Source organism: Mirounga angustirostris, unplaced genomic scaffold, assembly GCF_029215605.1.
Source record: "Mirounga angustirostris isolate CCGP_5_RB_7025 unplaced genomic scaffold, mMirAng1.0.hap1 SCAF_5, whole genome shotgun sequence".
Taxonomy (NCBI): domain Eukaryota; kingdom Metazoa; phylum Chordata; class Mammalia; order Carnivora; family Phocidae; genus Mirounga; species Mirounga angustirostris.
This window is the reverse complement of record NW_026991713.1, coordinates 176,083,509-176,106,754: the sequence shown is the minus strand read 5'-3', so window position 1 is coordinate 176,106,754 and position 23,246 is coordinate 176,083,509. Positions and strand designations below refer to the sequence as shown.

Genomic DNA, 23,246 nt, shown 5'->3' with positions numbered 1-23,246 from the left:
CTGAGGTCTAAAAATGAAATGTCTCTGGGTTCCACATGGTGCAAAATAGGTTAATTTCAAAGAAACTATGACTGTACCATAAAGACAAAAAGCAATGATAAAAGGGAGAAAGTGAGAACAAGCACTTACCTTGTCCCCTGTGGCAGTGAAAGTTGTTCAAGTGAATGACTTCTTCATTATTGTTTCCCTCTGCCATTTTCAAATGCACACATACACATACGTGCTTGCTAATATCTAAACATGGTGACTGTTCAAAAGGGTCTGAAAAAGAAAAAAAAGAACATTAAAAATGAGGGATTGTCAAAATTCTTCCCATATATTTGGTGAAAGTGGCATTCTGAGCTTATGGTGAAAAACACCACTGAAGGGAAAAAGAAAAGAATGCGTAACTAAAAAGCTGATGGTGGGGAGAAGAATAATTAAAAAAAAATAACCAATTATTGCAAAAGAACATATAAAAGAGGAATAAAGGATCAAAGAACAGATGGAACATATAAATAAAAATAAGACACACTTAAAAACTCAATTACAGCAACCTATGGAAAGGGAGAAAATACTTGCAACTCATAATATCTGGTAAGGGGTTAAAATTCAAAATATACAAAGAACTCCTACAACTCAATAGCCAAAAAGCAAATGATCCAATTTTAAAATGGGCAAGGGATCTAGATAGACATTTTTCCAATAAGATATTCATATGGACTACAGGTACATGAAAAGGTGCTCAATATCACTAATCACCAGGGAAATGCAAATCAAAACCAAGAGCTATGGCCTCCCACTTGTTAGAATGACTATCACCAAAAAGACAGAGAGATAACAAATGCGGGCAAGGACATGGAGAAAAGGCAGCCCTCATACACTACTGGAGGGAATGTAAATTCCCTTTATCGAAACTAGTATGGGGGTGCATCAAAAAATTAAAAATAGGGCACCTGGGTGGCTCAGTTGGTTAAGCATCTGCTTTGGCTCAGGTCATGATCCCAGGGTCCTGGGATTGAGTCCTGATTCGGGATCCCTGCTCACTGAGGAGTCTGCTTCTCTCTCTGCCTCTACCCCTTCCCCCACTTGTGCTCTCTCTCTCTCTCACACACGCTAAGAAATAAAATATTAAAACAAAAAACAAAGAAACCAAACAAAACAAATTCAAAATAAAACTACCATATGATCCAGCAATTCCATTTCTGGGTATATATCTGAAGGAAAAGAAATCACTAATGTTAAAGAGCTATCTGCACCCCCATATTCACTGCAGCATTATTCACAATAGCCAAGATGTGGACACGGCCTAAGTGTTCATTCAGTGAATGGGTAAAGAAAACAGAGGGGCACCTGGGTGGTTCAGTCAGTTAAGTGTCTGACTCTTGGTTTAAGCTCAGGTCATGATCTCAGGGTCCTAAGACTGAGCCCTGCATTGGGCTTTGCACTGAGCATGGAATTTGCTTGTCCCTCTCCCTCTGCTCCTCCCCCCGCTCTCTCTCATAAATAAATTAAAAAAAGAAAAAAAAAAAAAGAAATGCTAGAAAACAGAATACTACTAATCTGTAAAAAAAAAAAAAAAAAAAGAGGGAAATCCTGCCATTTGCAACAACATGGATGAACTCTGAAAGCATTATACACTAAGTGAAATGAGACAGAAAGACAAATATGATATGATCTCACATGTGGAATCCAAAAAAACCCCCCAAACCTCCCAAAGACCCAAACTCGTAGAAAGTGAAATCACATGTGGTTACCAAAGATAGGAGAACTGGATAAAGGAGGTCAAAAGGTACAAACTTCCAGTTACAAAATATTTAAGTAATGGGGCCATAAGGTTCAACATGAGGACTGTAGTTAACACTGCTGTAAGGTGTATTTGGAAGTTGCTAAGAGAGTAAATCCTGAAAGATCTCATTGCAAGGAAAAAAAAAAAAGTTTTTCTCTTTTTCTGGGGGGTTATCCATATGAGATGATGGATGTTAACTAAACTAAACTTCCTGAGGTAATCAGTTTGCAATTTACATACATCAAGTCATTATCCCATACAACTTATAATCATATTGGAAATTGTATTACATAAACACTTTTATGTATAAAAGAAAGCTTTAAAGTAAAAGGATGGAAAGCAATATACTGAACATCAATAACTCATAAGATACTTTATTTTTCAGTCATAAAACGTCCATCTGATTTTTTAAATAAACTCCAATTCTATGTTGAAGCTCTCTTTTCAACCATTTAATCTTTTCCTTTTTGGGTGAGGGCAGAAGGGGTACAACAAAACCCATGAAAAACTCTATGAATAGACTAGGATCAGACAAAATTGACGTAAGTAGTATTAGAGACGAGTAGGGAGATTTCATCCAGTTAAGAGGGTCAACTCACAGAAGATATAATACTAAATGTGTACGAATCTAATACTACAGCTTCAAAACACATATACCTGAAACTGACAGACCTTAAGGAAGTAACACAAATTTTTTTTTTAATTTTTTTTTTTAAAGATTTTATTTATTTATTTGAGAGAGAGCATGAGATAGAGAGAGAGCATGAGAGGGGGGAGGGTCAGAAGGAGAAGTAGACTCCCTGCTGAGCAGGGAGCCCGATGCGGGACTCGATCCCGGGACTCCAGGATCATGACCTGAGCTGAAGGCAGTCGCTCAACCAACTGAGCCACCCAGGCACCCAAGTAACACATATTTTTATAGCTGGACAGACGACTTGAACAGCACTATCAAACTACTTGACCTCATTGACATTTATAGACCACTCTACCTAACAACTGCAGAACATTCTTTTCAAGTATATAGAGAACATTTATTTATAAAACGGGTTATATCCTGAGTCACAAGGTTAGTCTCAACAAATTTCATGGGCTTGAAATCATATAGAACAGCCAGTAAAAGAAAGATAACTAGGAAATTTCTAAATATTGGAAATTAAGCAAACTAAACAACTCATGGGTTAAAGAAGAAATTACAATGAAAATTAGAAACTCCTGTATTTTGACTGGATGATCCAAACGGTAATGAAAACAAAAGACATCAAAATTCGTAGGCTGGAGTTAAGGCAGTGTTTAGAGGGCAATTTATACATCCAAATGCTATTTTAGAGAAGAAAAAGGACCAAGAAATCAATGATCAAAGCCTCGATCTCAAGAAGCTAGAAAAAGCACAGTAAATCAAACCAGAAAAATAGAAGGCAATCATAACAGCAGAAATTAACAAAACAGATACAAACATATAGAGAAAAGTCCAAACAAAAAGTTCTCTAAAAAGATTAAGAAGACTGATAAATCTCTATCATAATTCATCAAGGAAAAATAGGAGAAAACACAAATAACCATTATCAGGAATGTAAAAGAAGATACCACTACAGATTCTACAATATAAAAAGAACAGTATAATAATTTTATACCAATTAATATGAAATTGTGAATGGGCAAACTCCTTGATACCACTTACCACAGCTGAACAAAGAATATTTATTCATTCATTTATTTATTTATAAATTATTTACTTAAGTAATCTCTACACCCACTGTGGGGCTCAAACTCACCCCCCCGAGATCAAACTCACCCCCCTGAGATCAAGAGTCACATGCTTTGTGGACTGAGCCAGCCAGGCACCCCTGAACAAAGAAAATTTTAAATCTCAACAGAGCTGTACCAAATAAGGAAACCGAATCAGTAATTAATAACCTTCCCACAAAGAATACTGTAAAAGCTCTGAAACCTTTCCCAGTAAAGTCTTCTAAGTATCTGAGGAAGAAATGTAACTAATATTACAAAAACTAAGAAAAGCAAAAGAACAAACATTATTCTGAATCATTTTATGAGGCCTGTATAATTTTGATACTAAAAGCTCCTAAGAACAGCACAAGAAAGACCAATATCTATCATGAACACAGAGGCAAAAATCATAACCAAAGCAAAGTAAGTTACATAACTGGAATAAAGAAAAAACTATATGATCATTGCAGTAGACTGGGGGACAAAAAAAGCATTAAAATTTAACACCTATTCATGATTAGAATCTCTCAGCCTATTAGGTATTAGAAAAGACTTCCTTCATCAAGTTAAAGACATTTCAAAAATACTACAGCAAACCTCACATCTAACAGTGAAACAATGAAAAGCTTCCTCCCTGAAATGGAGAGTTTTCACCATTTCTTGTCTACACTGTACTGGAGGTTGTATCAAGTAGAGTGGGGCAATAAAGAGAAATAAAATATCAAGCTGAAGAAATTAAACTGGCATTATTTGCAGATGGTAAGACTGTATATTGATGCAAAGACAGAGAAACAGAACAGAGGGCTCAGAAACAGATCCACATACATTTGGTCATCCATATAAAAACAAAGGTGCTACTGCAACGCGGTGGGAAGAATGGTCTTCCAATAAACACCGCTGCGCCAAGTGGGCATCTCTATGGGAAGAAAATGAGCCTTGATTCATGCCTTATACCACACCTAAACATCAATTCCAGATGGATTATCAAAAGATAAAACAACAGGGGCCCCTGGGTGTCTCAGTCGGTTAAGTGTCTGACTCTTGATCTCAGCTCAGCTCTTGATCTTGGGGTCTTGAGTTCAAGCCCTGTGCTGGGTGTGGAGCCTACTTAAAAAACAAAAAATGATAAAAATACTGGAAGGTAACAGGACAAAGTTATATTTGTATACGTGACTGTACACAGAAATACCACTATAATAAGTGGAATGAATAACAAAGTCTCTGGATACATGGCCAATATACAAAAATGAACACTATACTAATAAGAAACAATCAGAAAATGGTATTTTGAAAGGATACTCCTTAGAGTAGCATCAAAAACTATCGTATACCAAGGAATAAATGCAATGAAAGACATGCCAGATCTCTATATAGAAAACTGTAAATCACTGAGAGAAACCAAAGAACACTAAGGAATGGAGAGACATACCACATTCATGGGCTGGAAAGCTCAATTTTGTAAAGATGTCAATTCCTCCCAAATTGATCTACAGATTTAATATAGCCTTAATAGGATTTTAAAAAGTGGATATATACTAGATGACTCTAAAATCTACAGGAAAACGTAAAGAGCCAAGAATAAACAAGGCATTCATAAAGAAAAAAAAAAAGGTGGAAGATTTACACTATCAGTAAGTCTTATTAATACAAAGCTACAGTTAATTAAGACCATGTGGTATTGGCAAAAGAAGAGAAAAACAGACCAAAGGAACAGAGTCCAGAAATATTCATTCATGTGGATGTCTGATTTATGACAAAAGTGACATTGCAAAGCAGTGGAAAACATGTTTTTACTCTATAATGCTGTACTAGAAAGCTGTATGGGGGGGCAGGAAGAATGAGGAACTAGGTCTCTTCCTCATGCCTTAGACAAAAATGACTTTAGGTGAACTCTTGATTTAAATGGAAAGGTAAAAAAGTTTCTAGAAGATACCATAAAAAAATACCTTCACAAACTTGGAGTTGGGAAAGATAGATTAAACAGGATATAAAAAGTACTATCCATAATAGAAAAGATTGAAATATTGTACATCAAAAATAAAAACTTCTATTCACAGAAGAAATTAAGAGTGAAAAGGCAAGCCACTGGGAGAAGAAATCTGCAATACATATAACAAAGGGCTCCTATCCAACAAATATAAAGAACACTTAATGGTAACTGAAAAACACAAGAACCAACCAGACAACTTCAAGGAAAAATGGGCTAAAAGATTTGAATTCCCAATGTTGAGTACCCTGAGGAAACCCAAAAGGCCAGTTAACAAATGAAAAAGTACCCAACATTATGAGACATCAGAGGAACGTAAACTGAAACCACAAGGGAATTCTGGGAAGACAGCAGCACCATAGTTTTTGAACCTACCCAAATTCTCATCTAAAAACAAAAAAATTCCTGGGGCACCTGGGTGGCTCAGTCATTAAGCGTCTGCCTTCGGCTCAGGTCATGATCCCGGGGTCCTGGGATCAAGCCCTGCATTGGGCTCCCTGCTCAGTGGGAAACCTGCTTCTCCCTCTCCCACCTCCCACTCCCCCTGCTTGTGTTCCCTCTCTCGCTGTTGTCTCTGTCAAATAAATAAACAAAATCTTAAAAAAAAAATAAAAAAAATAAAAACAAAAAAATTCCAAATTAGAAAAAAAACTAAGAATCACTATAAACTTCCAAATACGAACCCAAGGACAAATCATCAAGAGCCATGAGATCTCTGAAGTACCATTTCTGCCTCAGAAATCACAGGGAATCATTCAGACCTGAGAAGAGGACAACCCCCAAACAACCAACAGGTATTCACTGAAAAGCACACAGGCCAATCTGAGAAAGCTGCAAGAACACCAGGAAGGGGTTTGCTCAGTTCAATAGCGGGGGAGTGCAAGGAATTCAAGTTAAGATCTGAGAGTGAAGTAGTCTAGGACCCATAAAGTTTCAAACCTGATCTAGCAGGGCTCCCTTGCAGGACAGGGCCCCATGAGATGAAAAGCTGGGAAAAATGAAATTGAGGAAGACAGAGACAATAAAGACAAAGAAAAGGCAGGCCTACATAACAATAGAGGACGAAGCCAGAAATCTCAAAAAGCAAGCTGTCATATTTTGAACACTGCACAAAAAGGGAGTTCTATGAGGTTTGAAAAGCTATCCTAAACTACCCTCCTTCTAAAAGTCCAAGAAAACCAGTGTCATTAAAAATGAGCAAAGATTCTGGCTTGCGGAGTTTCTGCTGAAAAATAAAAATGAGTAAAGAAAAGAAATGATGTCAAACTCTTATAAAGTTATAAGAAAAACAAGCAGCAGCAAAACAACATCCCTACAAACAATGAAAACATGCCAGAAAGATTTAACAACCTAAAGGACACTAAGAAAATAATACAAGACATAATACAACAATATAAATCAGAACTAGAAAACTCAGAAACAGAATGACAGATCTCAGGAAAGAAGTAAAAATTAAAATAAGTTTCAGAAGCTTCCCCTCTCTTCCTCGGTGCTGCCTGTGGAGGTGGCAGCCATCTGTTACTGGGCATCATGGCTGCCCTCAGACCTCTGGTGAAGCCCAAGATCACTAAAAAGAGGACCAAGAAGTTCATCCGGCACCAGTCAGACTATGTCAAAATTAAGCGCAACTGGCAGAAACCCAGAGGCACTGACAATAGGGTGCGCAGAAGATTCAAGGGCCAGATCTTGATGCCCAACATTGGTTACAGGAGCAACAAGAAAACAAAGCACATGTTGCCCAGTGGCTTCCAGAAGTTCCTAGTCCACAACGTCAAGGAACTTGAAGTGCTGCTGTACAACAAATCTTACTGTGCAGAGATTGCTCACAATGTCTCCTCCAAGAACCGCAAAGCTATTGTGGAAAGAGCAGCCCAGCTGGCAATCAGAGTCACCAATCCCAACGCCAGGCTGCCCAGCGAAGAAAATTAATAGACAGCTTGTTGTGCACATCATATTTGTGTTAATAAAACCATAAAACTACCAAAAAAAAAGTTTCAGGAGTGAAGGCTAAATTAGAAGGAACACAAATGTGAATAAATGTAACACATACTGCTTAGGAGAACTGAAAGGTAAAAGGAGGAGAATTTTAAATAGAAAACTGAAGAGATTAAGGAACAAATATTCAAGACAAAGACTGTCCAACATAACAAACAGCACCTCTTGACTAAATCGAAAGGGTAGAGAATACTAAAAATTGTAAAGGAAAAAAATTTTTCCTAAAATAAAAATGTTAAGACTGCATTTCAAAAGAATGTAGTAAATACCTAAACAACAACAACAACAAAACAAAAAACAAAACAAAAACCACCCAAAATGACAACTACCAAGACACACATACTTTAAAGAAGTCCTTTTAGGACCTGGGCTTGAGACACTGAAAAGAAAGAAAATTAGATTAGCAGACTTTGATAGTGATGCTTTTTGCCATTAGAAAATGGTATAGGGTACTTTAAAAAATATGAGCCAGAGATTTTGTATCCAGCAAAAATAATTTCAAAGAAAAGGAGCACAAATTCATCAATATACAAGAACTTATGGATTATTGATTGTTTCTACAGGACCTTCCTGAGGAATTTGACAGAAAAATAAACTTCAGGCAACCAAAATGACTAAAGACACCAACACAAAGACTGGCAGTAAACATTAAATATGTAATTACTTGTAGCACAAAGATTAAATGAGAACTAAAATTAAGCAATATAGTACAATTATAAAAAATTATGGGAAGGGGAAGCATATGCAAAATTTTAAAGTCATGTAATCGTAATGGTTGTGACATTCTGAGACTTTCATTCCAACACTTTTTTCATTTTTTTTTTTTTTAAGATTTTATTTATTTGCGAGAGAGAAAATGAGACAGAGAGCATGAGAGGGAGGAGGGTCAGAGGGAGAAGCAGACTCCCTGCTGAGCAGGGAGCCTGATGTGGGACTCGATCCCGGGACTCCGGGATCATGACCTGAGCCGAAGGCAGTTGCTTAACCAACTGAGCCACCCAGGCGCCCCCCGACACTTTTGTAACAAGTTAAAAAGATTAGCAGTTATGGACTATTCTAATGCTATTAATCCTGTGCCCTCGAGAATCAAGAATTTCAGTGTAAAAAAAAAAAAAAAAAGGAACTTATTTATAATACAGAAGAAAAACCCCAATAGCCCTAAATTTGAATTACAATTATTAGTGTGAACTCATAAAATATTTTCGTTCTGTACCCCAAAAAAAAAAAAAAAAAAGGCCTGAAAACAAATTACTTGTAGCAATGAACATATGCATTGCCTAGATTATGGTCTTTAAATACTATTTCCCACCAAAAGAAACCAGGGCTTTTTTTGAGAAATTACTAATTCCAATTCTGGAGCAGGAATCTTACAAAATGAGCCTACAACACCCTGTCATATCAGATATCAACAACGCAATCAAAAAACTATTTACCAAAGACTGGGTTCTGTCAGAATAACTCAGGAAAAAAAAAAAAATCCCAGAGGCTCACACTGGCCAAACATGGGACATTTTGAGTTTCAAGAAAGATAATAATATGGCATGAATCTCTTAAGAAAACATATAAATGAAAATGCTTACAATTATTTTTAAAAAGGTCATTTTCAAAGGATGGTATCAACCAATACATTATCTTTAAAACTGGTAAAGTAGGGGTGCCCGGGTGGCTCAGTCAGTTAAGCGTCTGACTCAATTTCGGCTCAGGTCAGGATCTCAGGGTCGTGAGATCAAGCCCCACGTTAGGCTCCACGCTGGGTGTAGAGACTGCTTAAGATTGTCTCTCTCTCTCCCTCTCAATAAATAAATAAATAAATAAATAATAAAATAAAGGCAAAGAATCAGGTACTTTCTTGCCTTTACTTTTTTTTTTTTAAAGATTTTATTTATTTATTTAACAGAGAGATAGCAAGAGCAGGAACACAAGCAGGGGGAGTGGGAGAGGGAGAAGCAGGCTTCCTGCCAAGCAGGGAGCCCGATGCGGGACTCGATCCCAGGACCCTGGGATCATGACCTGAGCCGAACTTAGACGCTTAACGACTGAGCCACCCAGGCGCCCCTTTCTTGCCTTTTCTATATGAACTATATGTCACAGGATAACCAAACAGTAGACAAGAAAGCGGTTTCTTTATAAAAATATTCCAGTATTAATTTTAAATTTTAATTTTAAAAATCCAATTAAAACATCATTTTGCAATCCTCAATGAATTACTGGATCTAGACCTCGAATATCACTGCTAACATTGTAGAGACAAGAAATAAGTGCCTTCCAAGGAAAGAACACTATCTGTAGTCTTGTGAAGAGATGGAACCAGAGTTTGGATAAGGATCTGGACCCAGTCACATTTTTAGAATAGACGCTAGAGGAAAAATGAAATTTTTGAATTGTACCATAAGCATGAAACCCAGACCATGTATTCTCAATGGGAGTGCTTTTGCAAGGGTGTGAAAAGATCTAAAGATGTTACAGTGGGACTCCAAAATTCAGTCCCATCCAGTAAAATCTTATTCCTTAGTATTTAATGAGGATCAGAAAAAAATGTTTATAAAGTCTCTATATGGGAATAATTTTTTAAAAGTCTGACACTTAGCTAGGCTCTGGGAAACTACACATCAAATAGTTCAGGTTCAACAACAGATAAATTATAAGGAAAAAAGAAAAGGAATGGAAGAAACTTAGATTTTAAAAAAACATCAAAATTTTAAAATGAGATTATAGTATCTAGGAATGTACTTGGGTGATAAAACAATAAAGAAATATGAGAAAATGATTATAAAAGTCAGACCAATACTTAATTTTAGGGGGAGGAATGAGTTATGATCAGGATAGGATACATGGATGGGGCTTGGAGATGGTCTACTTCTTTTTTTTTTTTTTTTTTAAAGATTTTATTTATTTGACAGAGAGAGAGAGAGACAGCAAGAGAGGGAACACAAGCAGGTGGAATGGGAGAGGGAGAAGCAGACTCCCAGCCGAGCAGGGAGCCCAATGTGAGGCTCGATCCCAGGACCCTGGGATCATGACCTGAGCCGAAGGCAGACGCTTAACAACTGAGCCACCCAGGCACCCCGAGATGGTCTACTTCTTAAACTGGGTGGTGGATACAAGCATCTTATAATAATTTATTAAGCCATACATAATGGTTGAATGAAGGAATCCAAATGTAAGAGAATATACCTTGAATGACTTCATTTAGATGAAGTTTAGGCACAGGCCTAAACTTAGTTTGGGGTCAACCTTCTTTGTGTGTACTCTATTTCAAAATGGGAAAGTTAGGGGAACAAAAGCCATTATAAGAGAAAAAAAGTGGTTGCCTCTGTGAAACAGTAGTACTTTGACTTTTGAACCATTTTCTTGCTTTACTTATTTTGATGAAAATAATTAAGAACCGACCTTTTTGGTTCTAAGAAAATCTCAATTTTCTTTGCCTTCCTGAGAGAAACTACATGCTTTAGAGAAAGCAGACCCCAAAGTCTGGCTTCTCATATAATCATGTCTACAAAGAGTTTTAAGTCAAATAACACCAGCATTTTTCAAACTGAGAGAATACTAAGTTGTGTATTAAGACTAAGTTTTACAGTAAAACGTTCTGGTATCTACAACTGGACAAAGGTATCTCTTTTTAAAAATTACAAATCTCACTTAAAATAACAATAATGACATCATTTATAAATAGCATGGTAGAAAGAGCTCTAATGTCAAATTTGAACTGTATTAAAAACTTTACTTTTCTTTCAAATACAATTTTTAAAAAGTATTTTGGGGGCACCTGGGTGGCTCAGTTGTTAAGGGTCTGCCTTCGGCTCAGGTCGTGATCCCAGGGTCCTAGGATCGAGCCCCGCATCGGGCTCCCTGCTCCGCGGGAAGCCTGCTTCTCCCTCCCCCACTCCCCCTGCTTGTGTTCCCTCTCTCGCTGTGTCTCTCTCTGTCAAATAAATAAAATCTTAAAAAAAAAAAAAGTATTTTGAACGTAATTCCACTAGCCACGTTTCTTGTTTCTTCTTTTACCACAATAAGGTTCTTTCAATTTTATACTGGAAATCAAAGGGAAATGTGTTTCATTTTACATCTACCCAATTTATTAGAATGTCAAGCTGTAGTTAAAACAGATTACTAGTAGTGCTTTAAAAGCAAGATTCCTGGGGCGCCTGGGTGGCTCAGTCATTAGGCGTCTGCCTTCAGCTCAGGTCGTGGTCCCAGGGTCCTGGGATCGAGCCCCGCGTTGGGCTCCCTGCTCGGCGGGAAGCCTGCTTCTCCCTCTCCCACTCCCCCTGCTTGTGTGCCCTCTCTTGCTGTGCCTCTCTGTCAAATAAATAAAATCTTTAAAATAAAAAAAATAAAAGCAAGATTCCTCATGAGTGAGTGGTACATACAATGGCCCCAAGCTTCAGTGAGAAAAGGAGCCTGATGAGGGAATTTCTACTCCTGACCAGCTTCTCTGTAAAGGTCATTCAAGTTCCTGATCTTTAGTCCTCTCATCTGGACTTCCGATCAAACTACCTAAGCATGAACCCAGGTTTCACCATTTAGTGAATCAGTGACTGCGTAAATTGCTTAATCTCTCGGACCTAGTTTATTTGTAAAATGAGAATAGTTGTTTTAAAATTAATTGAATTAAATATAAAGTATTTACCATAGTGCGTAGCACACACCAAGTGTCACATTATGACTACTGTTATTCCCTATGAAATGGAAATTGCTATTCTTACCTTGTAAGGCTGTGTTGGAATATGAGAAGCCACTTTGTAAATGGTAAATGCCACCAAAACAGGAGCTTGTTATCAAAAGTACACAGATGTACAGTGTTTATTAGTAAGTTGACAATACAGCCAAACGTGGGGGGAGGGCTTTATTTTCCTCTTCCAGGTTACTTTTCGCTAGTTTTATTAGAACTATTCACAGTTAAACCTTTACTTCCTTCTATAAGAAACTTCATTTTTCCTCTGGAAGTAGCTTCTTCATCAGACAGCTGAAGAAAATAGCTAAACAAACGTGGAATCCAGAAATGGGAAATACTACCTAACAACTGTTCTTGCCTCTTCTTTTTATTGTAAAAATTATCATATGTACATTTGTGACTATACTCTATAGTCAGTATATCAGATAATGCTTCCAAATTAGAAACAAAAATTAGCATACATTTTATTGCTTCCTTACCCCATGGAGAATCGTATGTAGTACTACTACACTGCAAAAACTTCAAGAAAAATGTGGTGACAATTCTATACTCTCTTCCACCTCCTACAACTGTCCTCATTACTTTTTTAAATCCCCTTCCCTTCCTTGGATGGATATATCAACACATGAGAAAGTTCACATTTGAATTGTGTTCTCCATACGCCCCTGACAGTTTCTTATTCACAGCTGTATTTCCGTCCGGTGTCATGCACAGTTGCTGAATGAATGGCTCCAAAAACATCTTCATCCATCAGAGACTGGAGCTGTTCATCAGAGCCATATAACCAGAGTCGGTACCATGGCTTAAGCGACAACAATCAGTTTATCAGGATTTTCTTCAGTTGTAAATAAATTTCTTCTCATCCTTCTATTCGTGTTACATCTCCATTTTTCCTTCCACATGCTCCTAACAGAATACTGCATGGTCCTGGGGTTTTGTGGTATTCCTGCTTTCCAGAGTAATCTCCATAAATGTGTCTGTCACTTCAGCAACACTGGTCTTGGAGTAATAAAAGATGTTTCCAACTTAAAGAGTTAATCTCTTTTTCCAGTGAAAGGTGGGCAAAGCAGAGCCAGGCACAGGCTGGAAGCTGACATGCCCACATCATACCACTCCACAACAACGCTTCCCAGCATGGTTTTCTGAGTGACTATAAGTGATTATTGTTCTTCATTCAAATCCTAGCTCCTCATCTTAACCATTATTTGGATATCCATTCGTTGTAAGCCTATAGTAAGGTTTAATCAATATTAAATCGACACAACAAAAAGTTAATAATGGTTATTTCTAAGTAATAAGTTTAAAGTAGTTATATTTTTTGCTTTGTTGTATTTTCTGACTTTTCTATACTGAACTGGATTTATATTATTATTATTATTATTATTATTTTTTAAGTAGGCTTCATGCCCAGGGTGGAGCTCGACATGGAGCTTAAACTCAGGACCCTGAGATCAAGACCTGAGTTGAAATTGAGTCAGACGCTTAACTGACTGAGTTACCCAGGCGCCCCTACATTACTATTTAATATTAAAATTAAAATATATTAAAGAGTAAGCAAATATTTATTGTGGTCTTGCCACATGGTATAAAACAGTTGTGGGGTACGTGGGTGGCTCAGTTCGTTGAGCGTCTGAGTTTGGCTCAGGTCATGATCCGGGGGTCCTGGGATCAAGCCCTGCATCAGGCTCTGCACTCAGAGGAGAGTCGGCTGGTCCCTCTGCTCCTCCCCTCCCCCCCCCCCACTCCACCCCCCCGCTTGTGTTCGCTTTCTCCCTTTCAAATAAAATCTTAAAAAAAAAAAAAAAGGTTGTGTTATGCATCATGAGGAATACATACAAAGAAAATCCAACATGGATCTTGCCTCAAAAAACTTGGGGAGTACAATCAGTGAGAGAAACTCTGCACACAATTAAGTATACTAAAAAATATGAAGAATTAGCACAATAAAGACACTATTCCAGTTGGGAGAGGGCAGGTAGTCAGGGAAGCTTAGCTCAAATAGCTGTATTTAAGCTAAACTGAATGCTGTGCTAGCAAGCTCCAAGCTTTGCCTTTAAGAACTTTGAGCAGCTTCCACCTAGGGCTCCTGGAACCCAGAATCACCAGTAAGAAGTGTGAGTCCTGATGGAGAGATCACATGGAAAGCCCTGACACTACCTGGAGAAAGAAAATGTAGCTGAGCCCACCCTCCCAGCAGTCCCTGACAAGGCATGGGAGTGAAAAAGCATTTTGGAAGGGGAACCTCCAGCGCTACTATCTCTGCTAGCGACATGTGGATCAGAAAGAATAGCCCAGATTAGTCCTTCCCAATCTCCTGACTCACAAAATTGTCGACAAATAAAATTGTCGACAAATAAAATTGTCATATTAAGTTACTAAGTTTGGCGGTGGCTTGCTCTATGCATCTATGGGTAACTGAAGTACAGCTCACATTTTATTTTCTAACCAGTAAGAAGAATACAGAGGCTTGTACTTTAGGAAAATCAACCTAACTGCGTAAGACTGTAAAAAACATCTGGTAGCAGGAAACCCAGGAAACAAGAGGCAGTGAAGTATGAACTAGAGATAACAGTAAGCAGGGAGAGGAAAAAGATATAAGATACCAACTAGAGTAAGATTCAATGGGATTTTTGTATGTAAAGAGCCATGAGGCAAGAAGGAGGAGTCAAAACTGACCTAGATGTTGAGGACACCTAGATGTTCAGTGGCTAGAGGATGGCGATATTATTAAGAAAGAACAAGGCAAGTGATGAGTTCAGAATAAGAAAATGCAATGCGTGTATATTTTAATATGTAGACAAAATGAAAGAACTAAGATAAAATAGCACCCATAATTACAGATAGAATTATGTGGACAATTAGTCTGGAGTTTTAGCAGAGTTTAAAAGAGCTCTAAAAATCTTCTTATCAGTGTCTTTCTACAGTAAGGTTTTTTTTTTTAAGAATTATTTATTTATTTGATGGAGAGAGACAGCGAGAGGGAACACAAGCAGGGGAAGTGGGAGAGGGAGAAGCAGGCTTCCCGCTGAGCAGGGAGCCCGATGTGGGCCTCGATCCCAGGACCCTAGGATCATGACCTGAGCCAAAGGCAGACGCTTAACGACTGAGCCACTGAGGTGCCCTACAATAGGAAAGGTTTTAAACCAAAAATTAAACTCAAAATCTTCACTGCATAGGCTAAAGAGTTTAACATATTTAACCTTAAGATTTTCCTCAAATGTCAAGAGAAAATTGGTTCAGAAACTGGAATAAGCAAGCACATCCTCATCCAGAAAGGGGAAAAAAAAAAATCAGTGTTTTCAACGATCTTTTTATAGGTGAATCCTCTGTGAACTCATCATACACTGCCCCTTCTATCCCCATTGTGCCTACAGGTCTACTCTCTGACATATTTTCATATTGCATGGAGGTATGCTGGTTTTTTAATCATAAAATGTCATCATGGTAGAACCAAAATCCCATGGCCTGTGAAATGCTGCCTCACCTTACACCTCTTCCCCATTCACAGTTCTGCAGGGACCATGGCTCAGTCCCTTGAACATGCCGTGCTTCTTCCTTTTCCCTCTAGCTGGCTGATTATTTTTCACTGCCTCTGACCAAATTAACTCCATTCATCCTTGAGTTTCTCATCTTAAATATCACCTCAGAAAAACCTTTCCTGACCATCCCCACTGTTCATTCACACAACGTATCTCAATCCTTCAGAGTACTTGGCACAATAATAATCTACAGTTACTTAGGAAGCTATGTTAAATAGCTATCTCCTCTGCTAAAACAAGTTCTAAGGGTGTAACACCTGCATCTCATTCATTCCCACAGCCACAGGACATCGCACACTGCCTGGCACCAAGTAAATACTCCAGAACTTTCTGAATAAATATCATTCGCAGGAATAGCAAAATAATTAGGAGCATAAATTATGGAACCAAACTGAGTTCAAGTCCCAGCTCTGACCCTTACAAGCTTTGTGACTACGTAAGTTACTTTTCAGTACCTTTTTTCTTCCTTTTTAAAATAAGGATAACAACAGAACCCCCACCGCTGAAGATTAAAGGAGTTAATATATAAAAAAATGCTTAGAACAGTGTCCAGTACATACTTACGAGCATCCTGTTTTGTCTTACTGACAATGAAGATAAAATAACACTGCCAGCTATGAGAATTAGCTATAAGGTCTGAAAAGGCCCTAACACAGCCTAGAATATAACGAACACTGATTAAACAGAAGCCGTCAGAGTTAGCAAACACTGGCGCACTATTCCTGCCCTATTTCATAAACTTTGTCTCCTTGACTCATCTTTCAACTTCCTTCACCGGCTTCCTCCACAGGGGCTGGAAGGCTTCTTTCTTACTTGCTGCCCGCTAGCCTCTATTTAGGTTTACGGGGGAGATCTCAAATCCGGCCCCAGGTTCTCCAGCTATTTGCTCAGATTCACACCACGCCCTACCCCCAGCTCCAAAAAATTACCTATACGACAAACACAACAAAGCGAGGCTGTTTCTTGGCAGTCTTTCTTCAGGGAAGCGTGCTAAAATCGAAGTCGGTCCTAAAATCTTCCCTGTCCTGTCCCAGCTCCCAGCAGGGCAAATCAATCTTCTTTCTGCATTAGCAAAGGGCCGAGGGCCAGCCGTACCCAGGCCCGTATCGCAACGTATTCGGCAAGGCCCCCGGCTGGTTTACGTGGGACCCCGCGGGCACCCTGGGGGGGGGGGCGGGGGTCTCGCACAGGACTGAAGTGGCCCAGAGTTCTGGGACAATCATTCCACGCAGTCTCCAGCCACATCCCACGCGGGAACGCCAGTCTTGTTCACGGCGCGGCGCTCCGGGCACATCTGTCGGGTTCGCGTTGCCCGCGCTGCAGAGGGTTTTGACGCACTTGGACGTCCTCACGAGGGCTGGGTGGGAGCCGCCGGCTTTCTCGAGGAGCCCGCTCTCCCGAACCGAGTTGGGAGGGCTTGCGGACTGAGGCCCGGCGCGCCTCCCCCGGGGGCGCCGGAGTTCAGAGTCACAGCGCATCGCCGCCCGCGCGCTCCAGGCCGCGCTCGGCTCCACCGACGCCGCCTCCCGCGAGGAGCCGCCGGGGAAACTCGGTCTTTCGGCGCTTTCGCCCTCGCGCAGCAGGCCGAAGGACGGGCCCGCGAAACTTCCCGAAGTGGCGGGCGCGGGGGAGGGTCCGCCGGCCGCCCGCGCCTTTGTGGCTCCCGCCTCGCCGCCGGCCCCGCTACTCCCGCCGCCCGGCGTTCCGCGGCGCCCCGCGCGGCCCCGGGCCCGCTCGCGTTCGGGCGGCCGCCGGGCCGGGCCCGCGCCCCCGACTCTGCGGCCCCGCCGCCCCTCACGGCCGTGGCCCCCGCCCCCGCCCCCACCCCGGGGCTTAATGGAGGCGCCGGGCTGAGACGCCACTCGCCTCACGCGGCCTGTCGAGGAGTCGGGTGCACCCCGCTGCCGACACTTACTCGCCACTCAGCTCGCCGGCTCGCCAGGCGGGCTCGGCGGCCTCTGTCGCCACAGCTTTTAGTCACCAGGAGCGGCCGCCGACAGCGTCGTCGCCGCCGCCGAGGCCGCCGCCGCACTCCTTCCGGCCCCGCCGCGGCTTCACCCCGCGCCTGCGCACAGCGCCCCCTCCCGACTAATGACAGGAAGAACCATAGAGGCACGCCGGGTGCTAGGGAGGAGGGGCCTGGGGAGTAAGACCATAGAGAGGGACCTCTGTCCGCTCACCGCCCACTGAGTCTTGACTCCCCCACGAGGTGGGAGGACGAAGGAAACTGAGGTGCCCTTCCTCCAACCCCGGGAAGTGTTGCCGTCTCCCTAGAGATGAAAAGGGGGGGGGATGTTGGGGAGGAGCAGGTGCCCATGGAAATCTACTGGACATGCGCTTATTTGCACCCCTTGCCTTTGGCAAGTCATTCATTCAACGCGTATTTTTGGAGAGTTTCCTGTGTGCCAGGGACTGTTCTAGGAATTGGGGGTGCAACGGTACGGAGGGTCCCTGTTCTCCCAAAGCTGTGTTTTAGTGGGTAAGTATACAACCAACTAGCGAACTCACCAACAAACGAACTAAAATACTGGCTGAGGCAGGAAGTGTTCAGGGGGGGAAAAAAAAACCCACAGGAAAAATAAAGCAAAGAAGGGATAGAGAGTGATGGGGATGCCAGTGTGGTCAGGGAGTCTTCTGAAGAGAAGACATTTGAGCAGAAGATGGAGTGACTTAAGGAGGTGAGCTATGGCGACCACCCGGAGGAAGAACACTTCAAGCAGAGGGGATATGCCTGGTGTGTTAGAGTACCTGCGTGCCTGCAGTGCAGTGAGTGAAACAGAGAGTGGTGGGGAATGGCAAATCAAAGGAGGTCTTAATAAGGAATCTGGATTTTATTTTGTGATGGAAAACTACTAGAGAATTGGAGTGGGGGGCGTGGGTTGATTTTTCCAAAGAGGACTCTGGTCCTAGAGAGCTCAGAGTAGAAGCAGTTAGGAAGAGATTGCAGGAGTCTAAATAATACCCCATGCTGACTTTAACTAGTATGGTCAGGAAGGAAGTGGGGAGAAATGATCAGATTAGGGATTTTTTTTTTTTTTTTTTACATAGAACAGAGAGATTTGCAGATGGATTGGATGTGAGATGAGAGGGAAAGAAGTCAAGGGTAACTGCAAGGTTTTTGGCATGTGCAACTGGGTGAATGGTGGTTTCAGTCACAAATATGGGGGGATATTGGGAGCGACAGAGTTTGGTCTGAGTAGGGAAAAGTGAACATGTTTTGGACACGTGAAATTGCCAACTAGACCTTCAAGTAGAGACGTCAATAGGCAGTTGGATATAGGAGTCTGCAGCTTCAGAAAGACAGAATAACTCAGGCTAGGGATTTAAAGTGGGAGTCACGGAGATAGAGATAATGTATAAAGCCACGGGACTGGCTACACTCACACCTAGGGAATGAGTGTAGATAGAGGAGAGAGGAAAGCTGAGGACAGAACTCAGGGTCACTTCAACATTTGGAATCTAGAGAAGGATGCTGAGGAGGAAAACCAGGAGAGTATGGTATCTCAGAGGCCAAAGAGAGAAAGTATTTCGACAAGAAGGAAATGATCGGCGTTGCCAAATGCTGCTCAGAGATGCAATACGATGGGACTGAACCTCAGGGAAATGAGAAGGAGGGATGTTAGCTGAGAGTGAGGTCAGGAAGATCTGGGAGTTTTGTGAAGGAGAGAGCAGAGAGCAAAATGACCAGCCCGATGCAGTAGTGAAGTTCTGTGATCAGAAATTTAAAGTGAGGCCAGGCAGCAAGGATGTGGGTCTTTCTCCAGCAACCTGCTTAGATGCAGGGGGAAGAAAGGAGCTGGAGAGATAGGAGGGGGTCAAAGAGGGGTATGCTTGACACAGATTTTGGAGATGATGCACTTATTGGTAATGATGAAGCCCACGGTGTGACTATGAGCGTGACTGAGGTGGAGAGGAGGTGTAGATCCTCCAAGGGGAGGGATCAAGAAACTAAGGCCTGGGTGTGCATAGATTATTTAAAAGGATATCAAACCGGGGCGCCTGGGTGGCTCAGTCGTTAAGCTCCTGCCTTCGGCTCAGGTCATGATCCCAGGGTCCTGGGATGGAGCCCCGCATTGGGCTCCCTGCTCGGCGAGGAGCCTGCTTCTTCCTCTCCCGCTCCCCCTGCTTGTGTTCCCTCTCTCACTGTGTCTCTCTCTGTCAAATAAATAAATAAAATCTTTAAAGAATAAAAAATAAATAAAAGGATATTAAACCATCAAGAATGATGTCAGAAATGGGGGCGGGGCACAGAATAGGGTCCTAAAATCTTCAATGACTGAGAAGGAAAGACAAGTGGCACAGGGAAGAGGGTGGTATGGACTGATGATACATGCTTCTGAAGATTCAGTTAATTGTCGTCGTTGTTGTTGATTTGCTGGCCCCGCTCCATCTTTTTTTTTTTTTTTTTTTTTTTTTAGATTTTATTTATTTATTTGAGAGAGACACAGCGAGAGAGGGAACACAAGCAGGGGGAGTGGGGGAAGGAGAAGCAGGCTTCCCGCGGAGCAGGGAGCCCGATGAGGGGCTCGATCCCAGGACCCTGGGATCATGACCTGAGCCAAAGGCAGACACTTAACCGACTGAGCCACCCAGGTGTCCCTGGTGCTGCTCCATCTTATCAAGATGCCACAGACGAGCGCACACCAGCCTTCTCAATGAACCACAAAACAGCAGAGCAGGAAAGGGAACAGGCTTTAACAAACCTCAAACATATAAGCAGTACAGCAATATTGCAATATTTGCCTAAGCCACCTATTACCCATAAGTAATATTTTGTTCTTTAGACAGATTCATTTCTCGTCAAAATATATTTATTTTAATAAGGAAGCCTTATTTCACTCTGTAAATAGAAAACAAGTCTCACTTTCAATAAGCAGAAAGTGACCATAAAAAGAGAGTCCCTGAAATACAACAAAGTTGTTGATTCTTAAAAAGTTAAAATTAGAGTAAACCAACCAATAAACTACAAGTAAAAATTAAAATCAAGGAGTGAAGCATAGAACTGAAAATCTGCTTCCTCAAGACAAGGATGGGAATCTGAAACTAATAGAACACTGTATGTTAACGAACTGGAATTAGGGACACCTGGGTGGCTCAGTCGGTGAAACATCTGCCTTCGGCTCAGGTCACGATCCCAGGGTCCTGAGATGCTTAGCAGGGAGCCTGCTTCTCCCTCTGCCTCTACCTGTTGCTCCCCCTGCTTGTGCATTCTCTCTCTCTCTCTGGCAAATAAATAAATATAATCGTAAAAAAACTTAATTGGAATTAAAATAAAAACTTAAAAAAAATTAGGGGTACCTGACTGGCTTAGTCAGTAAGGCATGTGACTCAATCTTGGGGTCCTGAGTTCGAGCCCATGTTGGGTGTAGAGCGTACTTAAAAAAAAAAGAAAGTAAAAAAATTTAATTCAATTTAAAAAAGAGAGAGAGAAGGATGGAATAGTTTGTGATCAGTTGGAAGTAAAGGGATTTTTGCCCCATGTTTTTTAGTTTAAGGAAAAATGGGGTCACTTCTTTTCTTCTCTTAATGTTAAGCAGCACCAACAATCAGAAAGGGCAGAAGATATCTGCCTGCAGACAAAACTATTGTCAAGAAGCGACGCTTTGCTGTTTCCTGGGAAGAAGCATGTGAATTCCATCTAGGGAAATTCGTATCGTGTGTCCTGGCTATACTTCCATGCAGTCACGGCGGAAGGTGTGACACCTAGGACCGCTCGGAGCATTCCAGAAAGCTGGGGTATAACTCACACACCTCTGTGAGTTATCGAAAGACCGCTTCCTTTATTTCATTTTCTGGTTACAATTAGTTGAATGTGCCAGCCACCTTTAAGGTCATTTATAATCATAGAGGACCGCTGTTTCCACAATTTGTGTATCACCATCACTTTGTTCCCAAGAGCTCTAAGTATTGCTGTCAGTTTTATCTCGATGAGGCTGTGCTAGTCTGGCCATGGAGGAAATTATTCCTGAACTCTATCTGCTTTCAGAAGCAGTAATTTCCTGCTATTCTAGCGCATTGCTTTTTTTTTTTTTTTTTAAATCTGTGTTATTGCAGGATGATTTATATGCAATATAATGCACCCAGTTTAAGTGTACGTTTCTGGGTTTTGACAGATTTATATGCCCACGCATATAACCACCACCACCATCAAGATAGAGATCATTCCCATCACCCCAAAACATTCTCTGGGGCTCCTTCCTCGACCTGTGGTGGTCGAGGCACCACCTCCAACTCTGGTGCTAGGCAACCACTTATCTGCTTTCTGTCACTTTAGATTAGAATTGCTTCTTCTGTAGTTTCAGATAAATGAGATCATGAAGCATGTACCTTCAAGTCTGGTTTCTTTTGCTCAACATATGTTTATTTTCTCAATTCTTCTTTTTTTTTTTTTTTAAAGATTTTATTTATTTATTTGAGCCAGAGAGAATGAGAGAGAGAGAGAGAGAGCACACGAGAGGGGGGAGGGTCAGAGGGAGAAGCAGGCTCCCTGACGAGCAGGGAGCCCGATGTGGGACTCTATCCAGGGACTCCAGGATCATGACCTGAGCCGAAGGCAGTCGCTTAACCAACTGAGCCACCCAGGCGCCCTATTTTCTCAATTATTCTTATTGTGGTGAAACACACATAACAAAATATTAAATCTTTTTTTTTTAAGATTTTATTTATTTATTTGACAGAGAGAGAGACAGCGAGAGAGGAACACAAGCAGGGGGAGTGGGAGAGGGAGAGGGAGAAGCAGACTCTCCGCTGAGCAGGGAGCCCAATGTGGGGCTCGATCCCAGGACCCTGGGATCATGACCTGAGCCGAAGGCAGTCGCTTAACCAACTGAGCCACCCAGGCGCCCCCCTCAGCATAACATTCTTAAGGTTCATCCATGTTGTAGCACATGTCAGAATGTCCTTCCCTTTTAAGGCTGAATAATATTCCTTGGTGTGCATTCCCACATTTTGTTTATTCATTCATCTGTCAATGGACACTCGGGTTGTTCTCATGTTTTAGCTATTGTGAATAATGCTGCTGTGGACATGGGTGTCCAATGATCTCTTTAAGACCCTGCTTGCAATTCTTCTGAGCATATACCCAGAGTGGAATTGCTGGATCATGCGGTAATTCTATTTTTAATTTTTGAGGAAACATCACATTGTTTTCCACCACTTGACAATCCCACAGACTGTGTACAAGGGTCCCAATTTCTCCACACTCTTGCCCATACTCATTATTTTCTGGTTTTTGATAGTAGCCATCTTAATGAGTGTGAGGTGATATCTTTTTGTAGTTTTGATTTACATTTCCCTAATGGTTAATGATCTTTAGCATTCTTTCATGTGCATATTGACCATTTGTACATTTTCTTTGGAGAAATGTCCATTCAATCTTTTGGCCATTTTTGTGTGGAGTTGTTTGTTTCTTGGTTGTTGAATTTCAGAAGTTCTCTACATATTCTGAATATTAATCCTTTTTCAGATATATGATTTCCAAATATTTTCTCCCATTCGGTGGGTTGCCTTTTTTTTTACCCTGTTGGCATTGTCTTTGATGCACACAATTTTTAAATT

At 41.2% G+C, this 23,246-nt stretch overlaps 2 protein-coding genes across 12 annotated transcripts in view; one reads left to right on the top strand and one right to left on the bottom strand.

The window, feature by feature from the left end:
• The window catches only part of RNF216 (ring finger protein 216), a 155,626-nt gene extending 137,861 nt beyond the window's left edge, over nt 1-17,765 (bottom strand). For 8 of the 11 annotated variants that reach the window (XR_010412037.1, XR_010412038.1, XR_010412039.1 and 5 more), the window contains exons 1-2: nt 17,605-17,764; nt 130-261 (exon numbers count right to left, since the gene is read on the bottom strand). Coding sequence is in view for 8 of the 11 variants with exons in the window: in XM_045875869.3 (XP_045731825.1) it covers nt 130-196 (67 nt within the window). In the remaining 3 variants the exon portion in view is untranslated. Of the gene's footprint in view, nt 1-129; nt 262-16,618; nt 17,437-17,604 lie in introns of those variants that run through there. The other 3 variants (XM_064593336.1, XM_064593335.1, XM_045875870.3) reach the window with 2 other exon arrangements.
• Nucleotides 6,958-7,457, top strand: LOC123844894 (large ribosomal subunit protein eL32-like). The gene has a single exon (XM_045875875.3). The coding sequence runs from the start codon at nt 7,011-7,013 to the stop codon at nt 7,407-7,409; it is 399 nt and encodes a 132-aa protein (XP_045731831.1). The 5' UTR covers nt 6,958-7,010; the 3' UTR covers nt 7,410-7,457.
• Nucleotides 17,766-23,246: the final 5,481 nt, after the last annotated feature.